The sequence below is a fragment of the Apteryx mantelli genome, chromosome 3 (assembly GCF_036417845.1).
Source record: "Apteryx mantelli isolate bAptMan1 chromosome 3, bAptMan1.hap1, whole genome shotgun sequence".
Lineage (NCBI taxonomy): Eukaryota > Metazoa > Chordata > Aves > Apterygiformes > Apterygidae > Apteryx > Apteryx mantelli.
The window spans coordinates 42,978,289-42,994,532 of record NC_089980.1 but is presented as its reverse complement, the minus strand read 5'-3'; the positions used below and the strand labels follow the sequence as shown (position 1 = coordinate 42,994,532).

At 42.2% G+C, this 16,244-nt stretch overlaps 2 protein-coding genes across 2 annotated transcripts in view; one reads left to right on the top strand and one right to left on the bottom strand.

Annotated features, from left to right (window-relative positions):
- The window catches only part of GLP1R (glucagon like peptide 1 receptor), an 83,976-nt gene extending 74,062 nt beyond the window's left edge, over positions 1-9,914 (top strand). Inside the window, exons 10-13 of the mRNA XM_067293188.1 lie at positions 585-673; positions 4,600-4,738; positions 5,687-5,728; positions 9,746-9,914. Of these exons, the coding sequence (XP_067149289.1) occupies positions 585-673; positions 4,600-4,738; positions 5,687-5,728; positions 9,746-9,913 (438 nt within the window). The 3' untranslated portion in view covers position 9,914. The remainder of the gene's footprint in view (positions 1-584; positions 674-4,599; positions 4,739-5,686; positions 5,729-9,745) is intronic.
- Positions 9,915-13,186: 3,272 nt separating this feature from the next.
- On the bottom strand, positions 13,187-15,034 carry SAYSD1 (SAYSVFN motif domain containing 1). The gene is made up of 3 exons (XM_067293189.1): positions 14,876-15,034; positions 14,521-14,786; positions 13,187-14,344 (listed from the first exon to the last, which is right to left on the bottom strand). Exons 1-3 carry the CDS (start codon positions 14,999-15,001, stop codon positions 14,335-14,337), a joined length of 402 nt encoding a protein of 133 aa, XP_067149290.1. The 5' UTR covers positions 15,002-15,034; the 3' UTR covers positions 13,187-14,334.
- Between the last annotated feature and the right edge of the window lie 1,210 nt (positions 15,035-16,244).

Below are 16,244 nucleotides of genomic sequence, written 5' to 3'. Positions count from 1 at the left end.
TCATTCAGGAATGTGATCTTATGAAACCAGATTGGCTTCTGTCACTGGAATTCCTGAATAGCATTTTGTTTGTTTAATTTGGCCACATGCTGGCATGTTGTAACAGCAACACATGATAACAAAACAGCATGCCACAGGAATCCAGTTAACTTCCCTACATGGGGAAAGCTGCAACAGGTAGCTACAGCACAGGGAGGCAGAAAATAATATTCCAGAACTGAGCTACAGAAGAACAGCAAATTGTGTGATATTGTGGAGAAATGCTATGTTACACAGCCACAAAACTGTGGCAGTCACAGACCTCCAGTCAAGACAGATGGGACAGTCCACACCTGTATTGAAACTCCCTGTGTCTGATTTGCTGGAGATGTAGGTAAGCTCCCCTACTTTTAGTGACCTGCTTGCATTTTCAGGGGGATAAATTTCAGAGCACAATTTCTTAGCAAGAGTTGAATTCCATGGCAAATTTGGCAGCTGCAGAATAGCAGGATGTGCAGGGACCTGGAAAAGCATACACAAAGCAGACTTTTGAACACTTATTGTATTTCTTGATGAAGATATAAAACCTTCTTTCTTTTCTCCAGGTAAATTTCCTGATCTTCATCAGAGTTATATGCATCATCATCTCCAAACTGCAGGCAAATCTGATGTGCAAAACTGACATAAAATGCAGGTTTGTCATTTGGTGATCTGATGCTTTTTTGTGCTTCTCGAAATGGAAGTAGACAAGGATGTAAATGAAAAGAAATGGATTGACAAAGGTCGTTAAAAATCACAGGGAGTGAGTAATGCACTGATGATGTCATACATTTGTATGACTGCTTAGACAGTCAGTCACCAGTGAAGCCTCCTGGTGAAGCCAGGACAGGAGTTGGATCTGCGTTACAGATAAATAGAGGACTTGATCTCCAAGTTCATCAATTTACAGTCTTCCACAATATTGGAAAAATATTCTTAAGCAGGTATTTTTTAAATGCTGGCAGCATATGCAGATACTTAAATAAAATGAAGAAATATATGCAAGTGAGAAAAATAATAGCTGAAACTTCAGTGAAGATCAAGGTGGTTTCATTTTGAGCACTGCTCCTTGTTCTCCTTGTCCGTTGTTATAATGGGACAAACTTTTAATCTTGAATTTACTAAGAATGCATATGATGCTTCAAGACAGATGTCAGAAGAGCTCAAATTTTATTTTGCAGACCCTGTCTGTGTCTGGGTTCATCTTGTCATTTAATCGCCTTGCTCAGATTTATGGTCACATCTTTCATTTCTAGGTCTTGGAGAATATTTCCTTATTGCAGTCTGAGAAATAATGTAGAGATGACAAGTTAGTTTTAAACTAACTAAACTGAGTTAAAATAACTAACCAGGTGAATTAACATGTGTGGAGCTATGTGCTGTGGTAGCTAGACTGCTACTGGTAGCTGACTTAGCTAGTTCAAAGTTGGGTATTTCTATGTTGTTGCCTTCTAAGCTAGACACAGTATGTATCTTGGTGTTTTCTCATCAGAATATAGAGCTGACTTTTATGTTACCTACCTTCCTTACTTCACATGAAATTATGGAAAATCTAAAGAGCATTTGGAGCTTGAAGTAGAGGAAGGGACTCGGGAATCCTTTTAGCATGCTGTAGGCTTTGCTTTCATCCATACTGTCATTTTGAATATATGTGACCTTCATTTGCCAGGCTTAATGTTTTGGGTTCTGTTCTTTTCCAGTTCAGTTGTCTCCCTTTTCATTTGGGACCAGATAAAAGTCTGACTGCAAAGTTGCCCTGTCAAGGGAGGAAGCCCTTACTCTAACAGCTTCTGCAAACAGCAGAAAGGTTTGATACAGCTGAACCATCTTTCAGTGATGTTCTGATTTTCTTCATGTTGCATGTTCAAGAATCTGCTGTGTAAGCAAAGAGGCTTTATTAAGAAAGGACTTAACTAGCAACAGAGCCTTCTTCACTGATGAAGAATAAAGTCCTGGTGGTTCTCCTTGAGGCTGATGGTTATAGCCAGTAGCTTTGGGGAATTCTGCCTTTACTCAAAGAGTTCAGTTAATTGGTGTGCCTCTAGTGCCAAGACCAGTAGCCAGAGACACCTGTGCAGTAAGTCATCAGAACTTTTTTTGCCCCTTTTCTTCTGCTCCAATAGATGGAAGAATATTTTGGGGGGATTGAAGACACTACTGCTACTTTGGAATGTGTTATTTTAAACAAGAATCAGTCTAGGTACCCTAGAAAGTCACTGGCTTAGATGCAGTGATATATAGAAAGCAGAAAAATCTTTTCTTGCTCTGAGGCCAGTTTTTATTCCTCCTCCCTCCTGCTGCCTGTTCAGCTGAAGAGAGCGAGCTCACTGTTCAGTATGGCAGCAAATCCCTTTTCTCTGTGTAAGAACTGGAGCTGTGGAGAAACTTCTCACCATGCTCAGGGGAAAGGTTTTCTTCAGGCAGGTCTTAATTGCCAAGAAAGTCTTGTCATAAGACTTCTCATGGCTTCCTGTTTAAGGCAGAGCTCTCTAGGTATCTGCTATAAACCCACTAGTGTTCCAGTGAAAACTAGGGGATTGCTGTACACCTCCACAACTCCCTTTCTTTACCCAACCAGTGTCTCCAGAGCCAATTCAGTCTCAGCTTCTTGCTTATCTCTATTTCAGGCAGGCGGTGGTGGAGAACCACTATGACAAGGCTTGCTGGTAAGCTGCTCTTTTAAACAATCTCCCTATCCACTCAATGGAATGGCCTGCACTGGTCCACTAGGGATTTGCATCTCTGCTTACCTATATATGTAAACTGTTTAATTTAGATAGCTACTTAGATTCACCATCCCTCAGTCCTTGTGTGCCCAGAACATTGGCAGGCTGGTGTGTGGGCTGACAGAAACCTTAAGAAGCTCAAATGAGGCAAATGCAAAGCCTTTGCACTTGAGGTGGAATAACTGCGTGCTACAGTACAGGCTGGGCACTGACTGGATAGAAAGTGGCTTTGCAGAAAAAGTGTGTCCTAGTGGGCAACAGGTTGAACATGGTTCAGCAGTGTGCTCTTAAGGCAATGTAGGCTGACTGCAGACTGGGTTGCATTAGCAAGAACATAGCCAGAAGGCCAAGAGAAGTGATTGTTCCCCTCTATTCAGCATTTGTAAGGCTACACCTGGTGTCCAGTTTGAGGCTCCCCAGCACAAGGAGGAGACTGCCCCCTCTCCTGGGACTTGCTTCAGTTTTTCACCAAGATGGTTCAGTCTGGACCAGGTGACATACAAGGAGGTGTTGAGAACTGGGTTTATTCAGCCTGGAGAACAGAAAGCTAAGAGAGGACCTAATTGCAGTCTTCAGCTACTTAGCAGTGGTTATAGAGAAGATGGAGCTGGATTCTTCTCCAAGGTGCACAGCAAAAGGACAAGCTGTCACAAGTTGTAGCGAGTAGTTGGATGTAAGGGTGCGAAGGATTCACAATGAGAGTGGTCTGATACTGGAATGGGGCCCAGAGAGGCTGTGCAATCTCTGACCTTCAAGATGTTCAAAACCTCACTGGACACAGCCCTGAGCAACCCGTTCTAACTTGGAAGTTAGCCCTGCTGTGAGCAAGGGTGGGACTACAGACCTCCAGAAGCCCCTGCCAACCAGAATGATCTATGATTCAGAATAGCAGCCAGCAGTCCTAGAGCAATCAAGATTTACTATGCACTAACAGCTTTACTGCTCTAGTGATTTTGTTTCTACTCTACTGGAAGAGCCATCGTAGATCCTTGTGAGACACTGGCAGTGCTGACAGGTTCTGTAGCCCAGCCCCATAAGCTTCCATGTGAGGTTCAGGCATCTTTCATTATCTTGTTAAATGGCTTAGCATGTATGCCTATCAAAAGAGAGTTAAGGACCATTCTTGTCAATGTTTTCCTATATTTTTAACCCTGATCATTGCTCTTCTACAGGAGAAACATGTTTTACTTCAAGTTGGTTTGTTTTTTCCTTTGATAGTTGTGCCTTTGAACTTGCCTCTTAAATCAAGGAGTCATCATTCTAAGATGGTTTAACTGCTTTTACAGAGTGTTTTGCAGTTACAGTTAGTTACAATGCTTTGAAGATTTAACACACCAGGACATGGGAAGGAATAACAAGTACTTCTCCCCTTGTCTAGACATTCTTAAAAGATTCCAGTCACTGATAGATTATTTCTTTCAGGTCATCAACAAGGTAGGTTTTGATCATCATTCCCACTTACGGGTGGAGAAACGGATGCAAAGAAGACATCTCAGATATAAGCACATTATGTGCTCCTGAGTTTGGAAGATTTTCCAAGTTAAATACAGCCAGCAGCTGCATATAGAGCACTACTTGGAGCAGCAAGTTGTCTACAGTGAAGCGCCAGGGGCAGTAAAAACACGCTGAAACCTACTCAAATTGTTCTGAGCTATCTTCCTTTTTTTTTTTTTTTTTTTTTTAAATCTAGAGCCTCTGGAGGAGGATCCTGAGACAAAATGATGGGGTGACATACCAAAGTTGACAATGTGTCAGAAGCAGAATGCAGAAACAGTGACTCCCTGAGATTAACTGGGATCAGCAGTGATCTATTCGGTAGCTACTTCATGGCGTTCTTTTTTCCCTATGATTTTAGGCTGGCCAGATCTACACTGACTCTGATCCCACTGCTGGGGACTCATGAGGTCATCTTTGCCTTCATTACTGATGAGCATGCCAGAGGGATGCTGCGCTTTGTGAAGCTTTTTACTGAACTCTCCTTTGCTTCTTTCCAGGTAGTGATCACATTGTGCACATTTGGCTGATGTTCAGTAACTGCTGTTTGAGGACCTTTTCTCTCTCTTATTCATTGCTTTTTCCCTTTTCTTTATATTTCTCAATTTAGCAGTGGCTATTGCAGGATTATGATAGTGGGAGGAAAGCATGAGGACCAATTTTTGATAGCCAATTTAGATGTTAGTGTCACATATTCTTATTCCTAGTGTCTTAAATTTCCCACAATAAACTGGTCTTCCTATCCCTGTATTAATTTTTGTTTCCTATGGGATATCTTGAGGCAATAATGAAATTGTCTGTGATTTCCTGTAATTGTGTAATGGCATTACTGAAAGCAAGTTTTGTGCCTTCTCCAGTGTTTTTGATACTTTTCCGAAAATCTGTGCTGTGAGAGGTAGCTGTCTACAACTGTAACTGCATGTGAGGAAGATGTAGGTTAATTGTGATTTTTATTTAGGTGTTGCCTTAAATATGGCCATTTCAGAAGAGTGTCCTTCTCTAAGGAAATCATTATTCTTCTAGTTTCCCTTTTCACCCACTCATTCCCTGTTTATCAAGCACAGAGTTGTATTTAAACTTACTGTGAATTGTTCATATATGAAGTATTTATAACTAGAAAACAGATAAGATTTTCTAAGGAATCCTTAGGAAAAAAAATGGCAGAGGTTGGAGAAAACAGTAACTTCTTTTTATTAAGATCATGTGCTTTGAGACAAACTTTAGCCAAACTTCACTTCCGCCATCAGAGCTGATAAGCCCTGTAGGAGACTGTTCACTTCTGTAGCTTGTGGGACCATAGATTTTTTCCCTCTTTCAGTCTTGCTTTTCTCTCTATGGGACATGCTGCTGTGAAACGAGACAGGCCCCGCCCTTTGCAGGTTTGCTTAGCTGAGCAGGGGAACTGTTCTGCTCTGCTCACTGCTCTTCTGTTGTTTTCTTGGTTTCAGGGGCTGATGGTTGCAATTCTCTACTGTTTCATCAATAATGAGGTAAGAGAGACACTGGGAGTTGTGCCAATTTGCCTTATCAGCATCCACTGTAGAAAAAAGGAAATTGAGAATAGTCTTAAACTGTTAAATTGTCCCAGTTAGGACTTTTCTTACAGACCCTCCTCTGTACAACCAGACAGGGTAACTCCTCAGATAAAGACTGTGGGAAGGAACCCAAGCAGCATAATTTAGGGACAGTATTTGTAGACTTCAAATCTTGCAAGTTTTCTTGCTCACATTTGTATAGTTTTTAGTGCTGGAGCTTTCCTTGTATTGAGAATTACAGCTGCTCTTCTTAATCTTTCTCATAGCTGGTGAAGTTAGGGAGTCCTCTTGGCTAATGTCTGTACACAACCTGGTTTAGCTGTGGCCCAGCTACTTGAAGACATCATCATTCCCCTCATACAAATGGAGCACTGAGCTTCATGGAGTAGTAAGCTCTCCCACAGGCCCAGAAGAAATTTAACTAGGGCTTTGTGTTAATCTGGATACGAGTACCATCTTCTATGGCTTGTGCTGAACCCTGGCCCTGTTAGGGATAGAGTATTGTTCTGTTTCGATGTTGCAGGAACCACTTGTGTTACCCTTTAAGTATTGTTACCCATTCATTGAGCAGCCAGGTTTGCAAGGGAAGCAAACACTGCTAAGCTGGTAGCACATTATTAAGTCTAATACACATCACTGTATTTTACACTCACGCTAAATCTACTTATCTCTACAGTAATTCGGAATTGTCTATTGAGAGATAGGCCTCATCAAGGAATTAGAATTGACAGAAAAATGTTCTAAGTTTGTAGTTATGGCCAGGCTGGATTCAACAGATGATAGGTAGCAGGCATCTGAATTAAGCCCTGTAGGAGACTGTTCACTTCTGTAGCTTGTGCATAAGATTTTGTTAAAGTGAATGTGTTAATTGTACTGCTTATGAAAGTCAGCATGGCTAACAGCAGGCTTTGCTCAAGAATGAATGAGAGAATATTTGTGTAAAATTTGTTGTATAGCTTTACAAGTGCTTTAATACTGAGTTGCAGCACTGTCTGCTGCTGCATCATCTGTTTCTTTTGATTCACTTGGTCTTTGCTCACACATTCTCTGAGCTGTTGCAGCCAGCTCTCTAATGAATGGAGCCTAATAATCTCCTCTGTATGATGCAAGGCCAGAGGCAAGCTACATTGTAGACCAAACTTCAATACAAACCCTGAAATGGGTAAGCTTGTTTCACTGTGGGGAACTTGCTGTGAAGTAGGCTGCTTAAATCTGTAAGAGGTCCTCCAATTCTCTTGTTGCTTGTTCTCTTGCCTTTGTAAAATAATCTCTAAAAGCTAACAGTAGTGTGTTCAGCTTGATGGAAGCCTGACAGACAATCTAGGGTGAATGCTTTTGTTTGTTCCAATTCTTATTAAGAGAAGGGAAAAGGATTTTGTCAAACCTGTTATCGGTATCCATTAAAAAAAATTCCAGGTAAAGAGTTTGATTAGGTCCAGTCTTTTCTATTTCTCTTCTAAACTATACAGGAAATTCATGCTTCTCAAACAATTTTTCATCTGTCAGACTATCTGTGCCTGAGGCCTATCCTTATATTTTTATATAATATAATATATATCTGTATTTTTATTTTTGTCTGTGGCCCATTGACTTAACTGTATAGCATAAAAGTTTTTTGCAAGTCTCTGTGCCAGATCAAGAGCAAGAATGAAGTTAGTAGTTATATCCCTTTGTAGAATCTACTTGTGGAAGAACATTAAAATACCTCTGGTCATATTTCATCTGAAAGAATTCTGGATCTTCTCCAGCATTGCTCCAAAGCAAACTGCAGAGCCTCATCAGATTGCCTGTTACCACCAGTGTTCCTTGAAAAATGAGCTGGGCTTAATATGATCAGTTTTTCTGCAATTACTATTGCTTTCTATGATAAATATTCTAACCAGAGAGATTTTGCTGCTTTCTACCAGAGTAAGTTTAAGCTGATTCAGCTTCCATTCTCCATAGTCTTGCTACCTTGCCTCCTTCATATTGCAATGGAGGTACACATCAGTCTCTTCCACTTTTAAAGAATCTATCCTGACTCCAGTTGCTTTTTTAATTACTGCCCAATCTTCCGTTTTTCTTTTGAGTGTTCTCTATACATACCATCCACCGAGCTCCTCTACCAGCTCCATTCTATGTCATTCCAGGCCTAGTTTCCTTTTACTGTGTTTTATTGGGATGGCCTTTGCCAAAGTTTAACTTCTTTGTAAACAGATTTCAGACTCGTTGCCACAGTCTCATCATCCTTGCCCATCTACTGCATTTGATTCAATCAGCTGCTCTCTTTGAGAAATCTTTTCCTCCTTTAACTTCCATAACTAATTTTTTCAGGTTCTCCCATCTCTCCCCTTGCTCTTTCAAAATATCCTTCATAAGAACTTTCATTCATCCCCTTTCTCATGGGATTTCAGAATTCTGCTCTTACTTCCCTCCTCCTCCTTTAGCTTATTGCAGGGGCATCCCATCCATACACAGAACTTCCTAGGCTAATTATTATGCTGAAAGATCTATAGAGCTACCTCTCTGCTCAAGAACTGCCTCCTTATCTACAAAATAAATCTTACTCTATCCCCTCGTTCTTTTAGGGCTGCCTCCTGGATTTATTATTTGAAAATGGACAAGTAGAAAAAAAGATATACAGTAGCTGGGTCCCTGGAAAGTTTCACTAGAGTATGAACTTTTCAACAGCCGGGGTATGATGACAGGCCTGTGCAGGAACTGCAGTTGCTCCATTTGGCTCGATAGTCAGTACCAGAGCCCTCAAAGAAAATGAAAAGGAGCTCTCCAGAGAAGGCTTACTTGAGGCCCACAGTGAACTTACTTCCAAGCTGAAGTACACACCATAATGAATTGATTACTGTAGTTGCACTGCTGCCCTTTTCTAAATAGAGTAAAAAGGTTCAATTTTATGTCCTCTGCCTTATGTGTTAAAAGCTAATGGAGGTTCTTATTTTAGGCAAGTGGCAAGAACTTTGCCTGTGGAACAGGAAGATCTAAATTGTTATTGCTGGTGGAGAAGTTTCAAAAACCCTTCACAAATAGAGGTTACAATGTTTAACCCAGAACCTGTGACTAAATGAGCATGTTCTGTACCTTAAAACAATGGTATTTGGAAAGAGATATTATAATTATTGTTTAAAGAGAAAAAAAAAGTGCACAGAAAAAAGACCCTCATGAAAAACAAGAAGTGTAAGCATTGTCTTTTCAATGAAATAGGAACAATAGAGGGGCAGAAATGCCTGCCAAGCCATATTGTCAGAAGTATTGTTTTATAGTCACCTTACAGCTGGTGTGATATCACTTGGGAAGACACCTGCATTTTTACAAATAATTTGCTTTTATCCTTTTACTTGCTATGTTTTTCAGTACCCTATTTAGGAACTTGGAATTCTATATTGATTGTATCCTTTAATGCATACAAGCCTTGAATGTGTTAGATTGTTCATGTTTCAATTCTGAATAAATATTTATTTTGTACGGAATTAAAAAAATAGTAAATATTCAAAGAACAAAAATAATCTAAGACACAGTACTGTTTAAATAAAATCAGAAGTCAAAGCAGAACTCTAAAAATATCTCTGGTGACAGTATTGAGCAGGAAGCCAGTTTTTTCAGGCACTTCATTGCTGATGACAGGCAAAAATCAACTTATTTTGTAGTGCAGATAAGGCATAGAGTACATTCAATATTGCAGCAGAATACCATTAGGAATAAAATAACGAAGATTTTCTGGTGTTCTGTAGCATAATAGAGCTTTATTTCTACAAGTAAAAGTGAATGCTGTCATTATTTTAAAAATGGAATACCCTATGATGGACTAATAAGATAATTCAATAATTTGAAGCAATAATATTCCAGACTTAAAGCATTGCCAGCTTTTATAAGTAGTGATATGTTTATTTTTTTTCTTGTCCCTTTTCTAAAGGAATCATTTCAAGATCTGATTATTTCTACATTTGTTCCTTTTGTTTCCTTCTTTGCTTGTGTTAGGTTCAGATGGAGTTTCGGAAAAGCTGGGAGCGCTGGAGACTGGAACATTTATATGTCCAGAGGGACAGCAGTATGAAACCACTGAAGTGTCCAGCCAGCAGTATCAGTAGTGGAGGTACGGTAGGCAGTAGTGTCTACGCTGCCACTTGTCAGGCCACATTCAGCTAAGATTTCTACAGGTGAATCAGATTGTGAAAAATGAACTGTACAATATACCTGAAAACCCTTAAATACCCAAGGAAGTGGCGTAAATAGGCCATCTCCAGCAAGAAACTTAAGCATATGCTGCTCATTGCCTGCAGGCTGTTGGACAAAGGTTTCTAGGGAAAGCAATCTGCTAATCTAATGAACACATCTGAGGAAAAATTGATCATGTCTAAAGGCAGTTAACAGAGTTTCTTCCTATTTGTACACAAGGCCTCCAGGTGTCCAGAACTTAAGCATAGCATTGATCCAGTCTGAAACCACAGGTCAATGGCTTATTACTGTGAGTGGGCGAGCTGAGTGATTGACTGATTAAATTACAAAGATACAGAATATGATTATTGGCAAAAAATACATTTAGGCTTTTAAGGGGACAGGGCAAGGTGCTATCACTAGTTTTAGAAAGAATAACTTAGCGGAACACAACATATGTTTTAGGAAAGAATTAGTTTTGTAGTAAGAGCTTCCCAAAGTTTTAAGTTCAAAGTATGCTTACCTGTTTTCTGGGTAGGTGAAGAACAGCATCCTGAAGATCTACAACTGCAGCAGGTAGCGTGGTGCACATTCTTGAATGCTCTTTTTAAGCTTAATTTGGAAAAAAAAAAGTCAAAACTAGTGCCTAATAGGGCCCTCTTCTGTTATTAATAGGTGCATGTCATCTCTTATCGATGCTGATGGAAGTATCCCCTGAATGCACAGCCCTTTAGCTTTTACATTGTACTCTTCAGCTCCAGTTGGCACACAGCTGTGAACAGGGACAAGATAATGACTTGTGCTTCAAAACAACATTGTCTTTCAATGCTATACTCTGCTTCTTGTGGATGCAAGCATGCAGAAGCTAGCTTGTGGCCACATTGTCTCTTACCAGACTTCATTGACTTGGAAAAGATAGCATTAAGTATTTCACAGTGCAAGCTCACTTTTGTTTCTTCTCTGGCCTGGCCTGTTTTCTCCAGGCATGAGATACCTGAAAGATGGTTTACTCATGGTTGCAGGACTGAAGATGTTTACCAGGTGAATTTAATGGTGCCCTTTCAGCACAGGGGACAGTTTGCCAGCTCCCAGCCCCTTGGGGCAAGGCTGCCTTCCCCCTCCTCAACTGGCAATCAGATGGAATTAAAAAAAAAAAAAAAAGGCAAGGAGGGGCACCCCTAAGTTTAGAATACCAGGGGTTTTGTTTTGTTTTGAGACTGCAAGGGCTGTTGCAGTGAATGCATCTAAACTGCTTATTATCTATACCTATTGCTGATGGCTACACGAGTTAATGTTGGAGAAAAAAAGTCAGTGGTAACTTTACAAGAGGGGCTTGGGACATTGCCTCACTTATTACCAAGTTTTACACATCTTTATACAGCTTAGTCATTCAGGCTCCCTTTACAACAAAGGCAGAGGTGGCAAAGACTGGCTCTCAAAATATCCCTGCCCAGAACCTCCTTGTGATCAGTAACTTCCACAGCCTAGCAGTTAGACTGCTCAGCAGAGATGAAAGTTATCAAGTTGTTCCTCGGACTTAAACTCACATCCCCCACTGCCAGGAAAGTCGCTGAATATTCTAGGAGATAAGTCAACATCTTTCCTGCCTGAAGCTAGATTGCTTTGCATGGAATTATTTAATCATTGTAATAGAATCCAGACTACCTACAGGGTGAATTAGTTTTGTAATCATCAAATTAGAATTGAATTAGAGAGGAAGGGTTACCTTCTTCTGCTATAATGCTTGTAACTGAGCTCCAGGGGAAAAGTCAGACACGTTTGTAGAAATCCACCACAGTTCTCAGGCTGGCTTATGTATGCTGAGCATGCTGGCTTCGACGCAGGCCATTTCCAGTCCATCTCTTCATAACATCAGTAGCAGAGCTGACTTTGCAATGAAGCATCTCAGGTTCTTCTGTAAATGTAATCACTAGCTTCTATGTAGGGTGACCATTAATACAATACCTGACTACTACATACATGTATGTATGTTAACTGCTGTCCTGCAATTTAATTTATTAGTTTCCTGAATGTGAGAGTATACTTGATGTTTTTATTTAACATCTATTCTCAAGTGCTTTGAATAGGAAAACACTGATAAAATTAAAATCACTGGTAGGTGAAAAGGCAGCATGATGACAGATGAAGTTAACGTCTGTATGATAATGCACACTGGAGGGAATAATTTCATTCATGAATATTCAAGAGTGGGTGCTATTTTTCCAGGGCCCTGCTTGGTTGTGTGCAAACCTGAGAAAAGTCTCTGCTACTTGTGCAGCTGTGAGCAAGATTATAGTTTTACTACAGCAATAGGAAGTTACAGGAGAAGTGCTTTAACTCACTAACATGCTGGAAAAAGTACAGTATTCTATACAATATATCTATATATAAAAATACAGATCATAAATTAGAAAGAACAGACATAGGAAGGGACAATAAAAGTCCTTTTATGTGTGGAAGCAAATCTGTACTTAATTGCTGTCAAAAGATTTCCTTCAACAATATGAAATGTTTTTGAGTTGCTAGGCTCTTTTTGTTCCTCCCAATCACTTGAGAACTAGGGGCTTCACATCATAAGGAATAGCTCCAGCACCAGATGTCAAACTTACCTTTGTAACCGATGGCTTGTTAGAACCCAAGCAAAATAATGAACAAGATGAAGTGGGATCTTAGGCTAGCAGGGGGGTTGTTGGGTTTTTCTTTTTTTTTTTCCTGATTAAGCTCTCACTTCTTCAAGCCTTTTTAAATATCCTTCAAGTACTGAGGAAGCAATTCAGTGAAAGGAATTCCCACCCAATAATGAATGTATTTTAAGAAATACTTTCAGCAAGGCCTAAAAAATGATTTCTACATCATACTTTATCTACATCAGTAAAACCTTTTACAAGCCTATGTTGTTAGTCTTGCCACCTGTTTCAGAATTTGTAGTGTGCATTTATTTCTGAGTAGCATGAAATAAGTAAAGCAACACAAAGCACTGGAACAGATGAACTGTGTGAATGTTTGTCTTGTGCCTTGCAGCTTCATGCTCACTTACTGTGGTAAATTGTTTCAAAAAGCATTAAATACAACCTGTCTATAAATTCCCCTGGAGGTTCTGTAACTGAAGTTTATAGCAAATGAAAGCTTTATTTCCATCCTTGCTGCTATAAAGATTTATAATTTCATGAATGTTATATTTAATATTTATTTGCATGTATTTCCTTGTTTAAAGAAACACCCACAAAATCTAACTGTAAAAGATGTCAGACTATCAACTCCACATAAGCATTATGTTGATGTATATTTTTATTCTTGTGAATAAAGCTGGAACTCATAAAATTCCATCACTCATTGGTGTTATTTGTTATTTATTGCCTGACAACCTCTTACTCAGTACTTAGCAGGATACTTTCCAAGAATGGAAAGACTAGCAATTTACAGTTCTTTCAAGGAGAAAAAGCTTTACATTTGTGGCTTTATCTCCAATAAAAAGAGGCCTCTGAGCCTGCAGAGGTGAAGCTGATGAAAAAGAAATGCAGCACACTATCTCTATAGAGTCAGAAGTCATCAGTAAGGGGAGTTAGGACTCCACATGATTTTGCATCTCGACCAGAGGATGATGGAGAATGTGCAAATCAGAAAATTCTGTGCTTGGCTTTAAATAGCATTGGTAACTGATGAAACAGATTTATGGTGGAAGCTAATGGTGGAGAGCCATTGAAAGATGTTTAGCAGTGTTAAAACATATTACTTGTGCCTTAATCTACTATTCTCTCTCCAGTCCCATTAAATTCAGTGAAAAACACTGCCTCGTGTTCCCCCAACAAATGACAGAACCTGTGGTTGCTCAATCCTAAGCATTGTAAATCACTTTTAAAATAGGAAGGGCATAATGAAACGCAACTTGAAAAATCTGTGATTTTTGCTCTCCATTCAATCCTCATCGGAATAAATAGCACTAGCTACTCTACACTATGACTTAGTATTAATGATTCATTTTAATGAAATTATATGCAATATGTTAGATATGCTAGTGGATCATACAAAGGAACACCTGACAGTCTATGGGATGATGGTAATGGATGTCATCAACTGTGCTGTGGTAAAAGGAGGACTCAACTCAATGGCAAGGGAAATCCCCTTCCAGCTGAGAGCTCCTAGCATTTTCCCATCTGCTGCATGTTCACCCTAACCAATTTTTTTCAAAAGGATGGCTACCCCCCCCCAATGCATTACCTGCCGGGGATAACAACTAGTGTTTTGTCTTGTACTGCAGATGACGAAAGCTCTAATAAGACACGAACAGGCAATTTCCATCAAAATCAGATGTTTGCAGCAGAAGAAACAGATGCGCCGGACAGAAGCGGTCACGCTGCTACCGCCTCGTGCCCGCCCGTCCGTCCGTCCGTCCTTCCTTCCGAGAGAGGGCTCTAGCCAGCGCTGCGGAGAGAAGCGGTCAGGCGCTCCGTTAAGGTCCGAGCGAAACACAGTCCTTGCCCCGCACTGGCCTGAACTGGAGACCAGCGCCCGGGAGCCACGGCCCGGCCCGGCCCCCGCCGCCTCGCCCGGGAGGCGGGACGCGGCCCCCCCCCCCCCGGGGCGCGGCGCGGCGCTACCTGCCGGCGGCGGGTCGGTAGAGCAGCTCCCGCTCCAGCTGCGCGGCTGTCAGCGTCCCGGGAATGGCGGCGCAGCCGGGGTTGAAGACGGAGTAGGCGCTGAGCTCGCCGCGCCGCCGCTCGGCGGGGCCGCGGGTGGCGGCGTGCATCCAGTAGAGGCCGGCGAGGAGGCCGACGGGCAGCGCCAGCCCCAGCCCGGCCGCCAGCGCCAGCAGCACGGCCCACAGCACCGCCTTCAGCGCCCGCGGCGCCCCGCCGCCCCGCGCCTGTGGGGGCAGCAGCCACACGCCGCGTCAGCGCCGGCGCGGCGGCCCCGCCCCGCTCCGTCCCGCCCCGCCCTCGCCTCCCCGCTCACCTGCCCGTTGGCGGCCTCGGCAGGCGGCTCTGCGGAGCGCAGCGGAGCGGGAGCGGGAGCGGGGGCGCCGGTGCTGCCGCGGGCGGCGCGGAACTGCGCTAACCGCCGTTCCACGGCGGCCGACATGGCCGCGCCTGCGCAACACGGCGGGGCCGCCGCCGCGCCTGCGCCTGCGCCGCCGCCGCGGGGGCGGGGCGTAGGCGGGGCCTTAGCGCGCCCCGCCCCCGGGGCAGCGGTTGCCAGGCAGCGCGCCGCCCTGCGGGCCGGAGTGGGCCGGGCCGGGCCGGGCGACTGAATACCTGGTTTAGGAAGGGCTCGGGCCCCGGCCTGGGCCCAGGGGTCCTGGTCCTTCTTGCCTTCGCAGCGCTGGAGAAGAGCTGCAGGCTGCCAAAACCAGCAGCTAACCCTCACTTTTTTTCCCCCCAATATTTAAATCTGAATCATTCATTTAACATCAATTCAAAAAAAAAAAACCTTCAGGAGGGTAAAGGCTGGCGCACCCCAAGCACAGCGGGAAGAGCGGGAGCAGTAGATGCGGGCACCTGTGGTGACTGGCAGCGTGGTCATGACCCATTTTTGCAGCCAGGCGAGAGCAGGGCTGTGCCCAGTTGCTGGCACGGGGGGAGGGGAGGGGCCGCCAGCCTCTCCGACACCCACCCCAGGCAGATGCCTGCTCAAACCACCCTAGCCTCTTCTTAAACAAAAATTTAAAAAAATCCTGAAAACCCATTCTGTCACACCAGCCTTCAGTTACCCCATTACAGCTGAAAAATAGAAATTTATTTACAGAAGCTAGCTCTTAGCCTCAGGAGTAAAATACTTATCGCTCTCCAGCTCTAATAGTTACCAATGAGACACGCAGTGCTGTTTCCAGTTGCTTATAGATTTCTCAGAAGTGACCTTTAGAGCTGAATATCTCATGCATGTGTCAGCTCAGAAGTGAATATGAGAAGTTCTATAAAAATCAATTTGGGTGTTCTCAAGTTATCTTAATGTGGAAAAAAATGTGTATTTTTTTTTTCTCCAGCTAAATCATTTTTCAAATGCCTATTTTATGCTCAGTTACAACATAACTTTCTTTTAACCTTCAGACTTTGCAGAAAAAGGCCACAGTGAATGGCTTTTTTTGTCTTTATTTGTGGAAATTGGATTTTGAAATAACAGACCAAAATGTTTTAAGATAGCATGCACAGGACATTATTTTCTTTTGGATATTTTCTTCCCCTCTGACACTACTGTTCATGCAAACAGCTCCTCCAAAAAGGGACTGACAATTCCATGTGTCACATTCCATATGTGTCGTTCATAAAACTAATAGTTATACTTTTTAATACCAACTTTGCAAGCCACATCCAGTGATTCACATGCT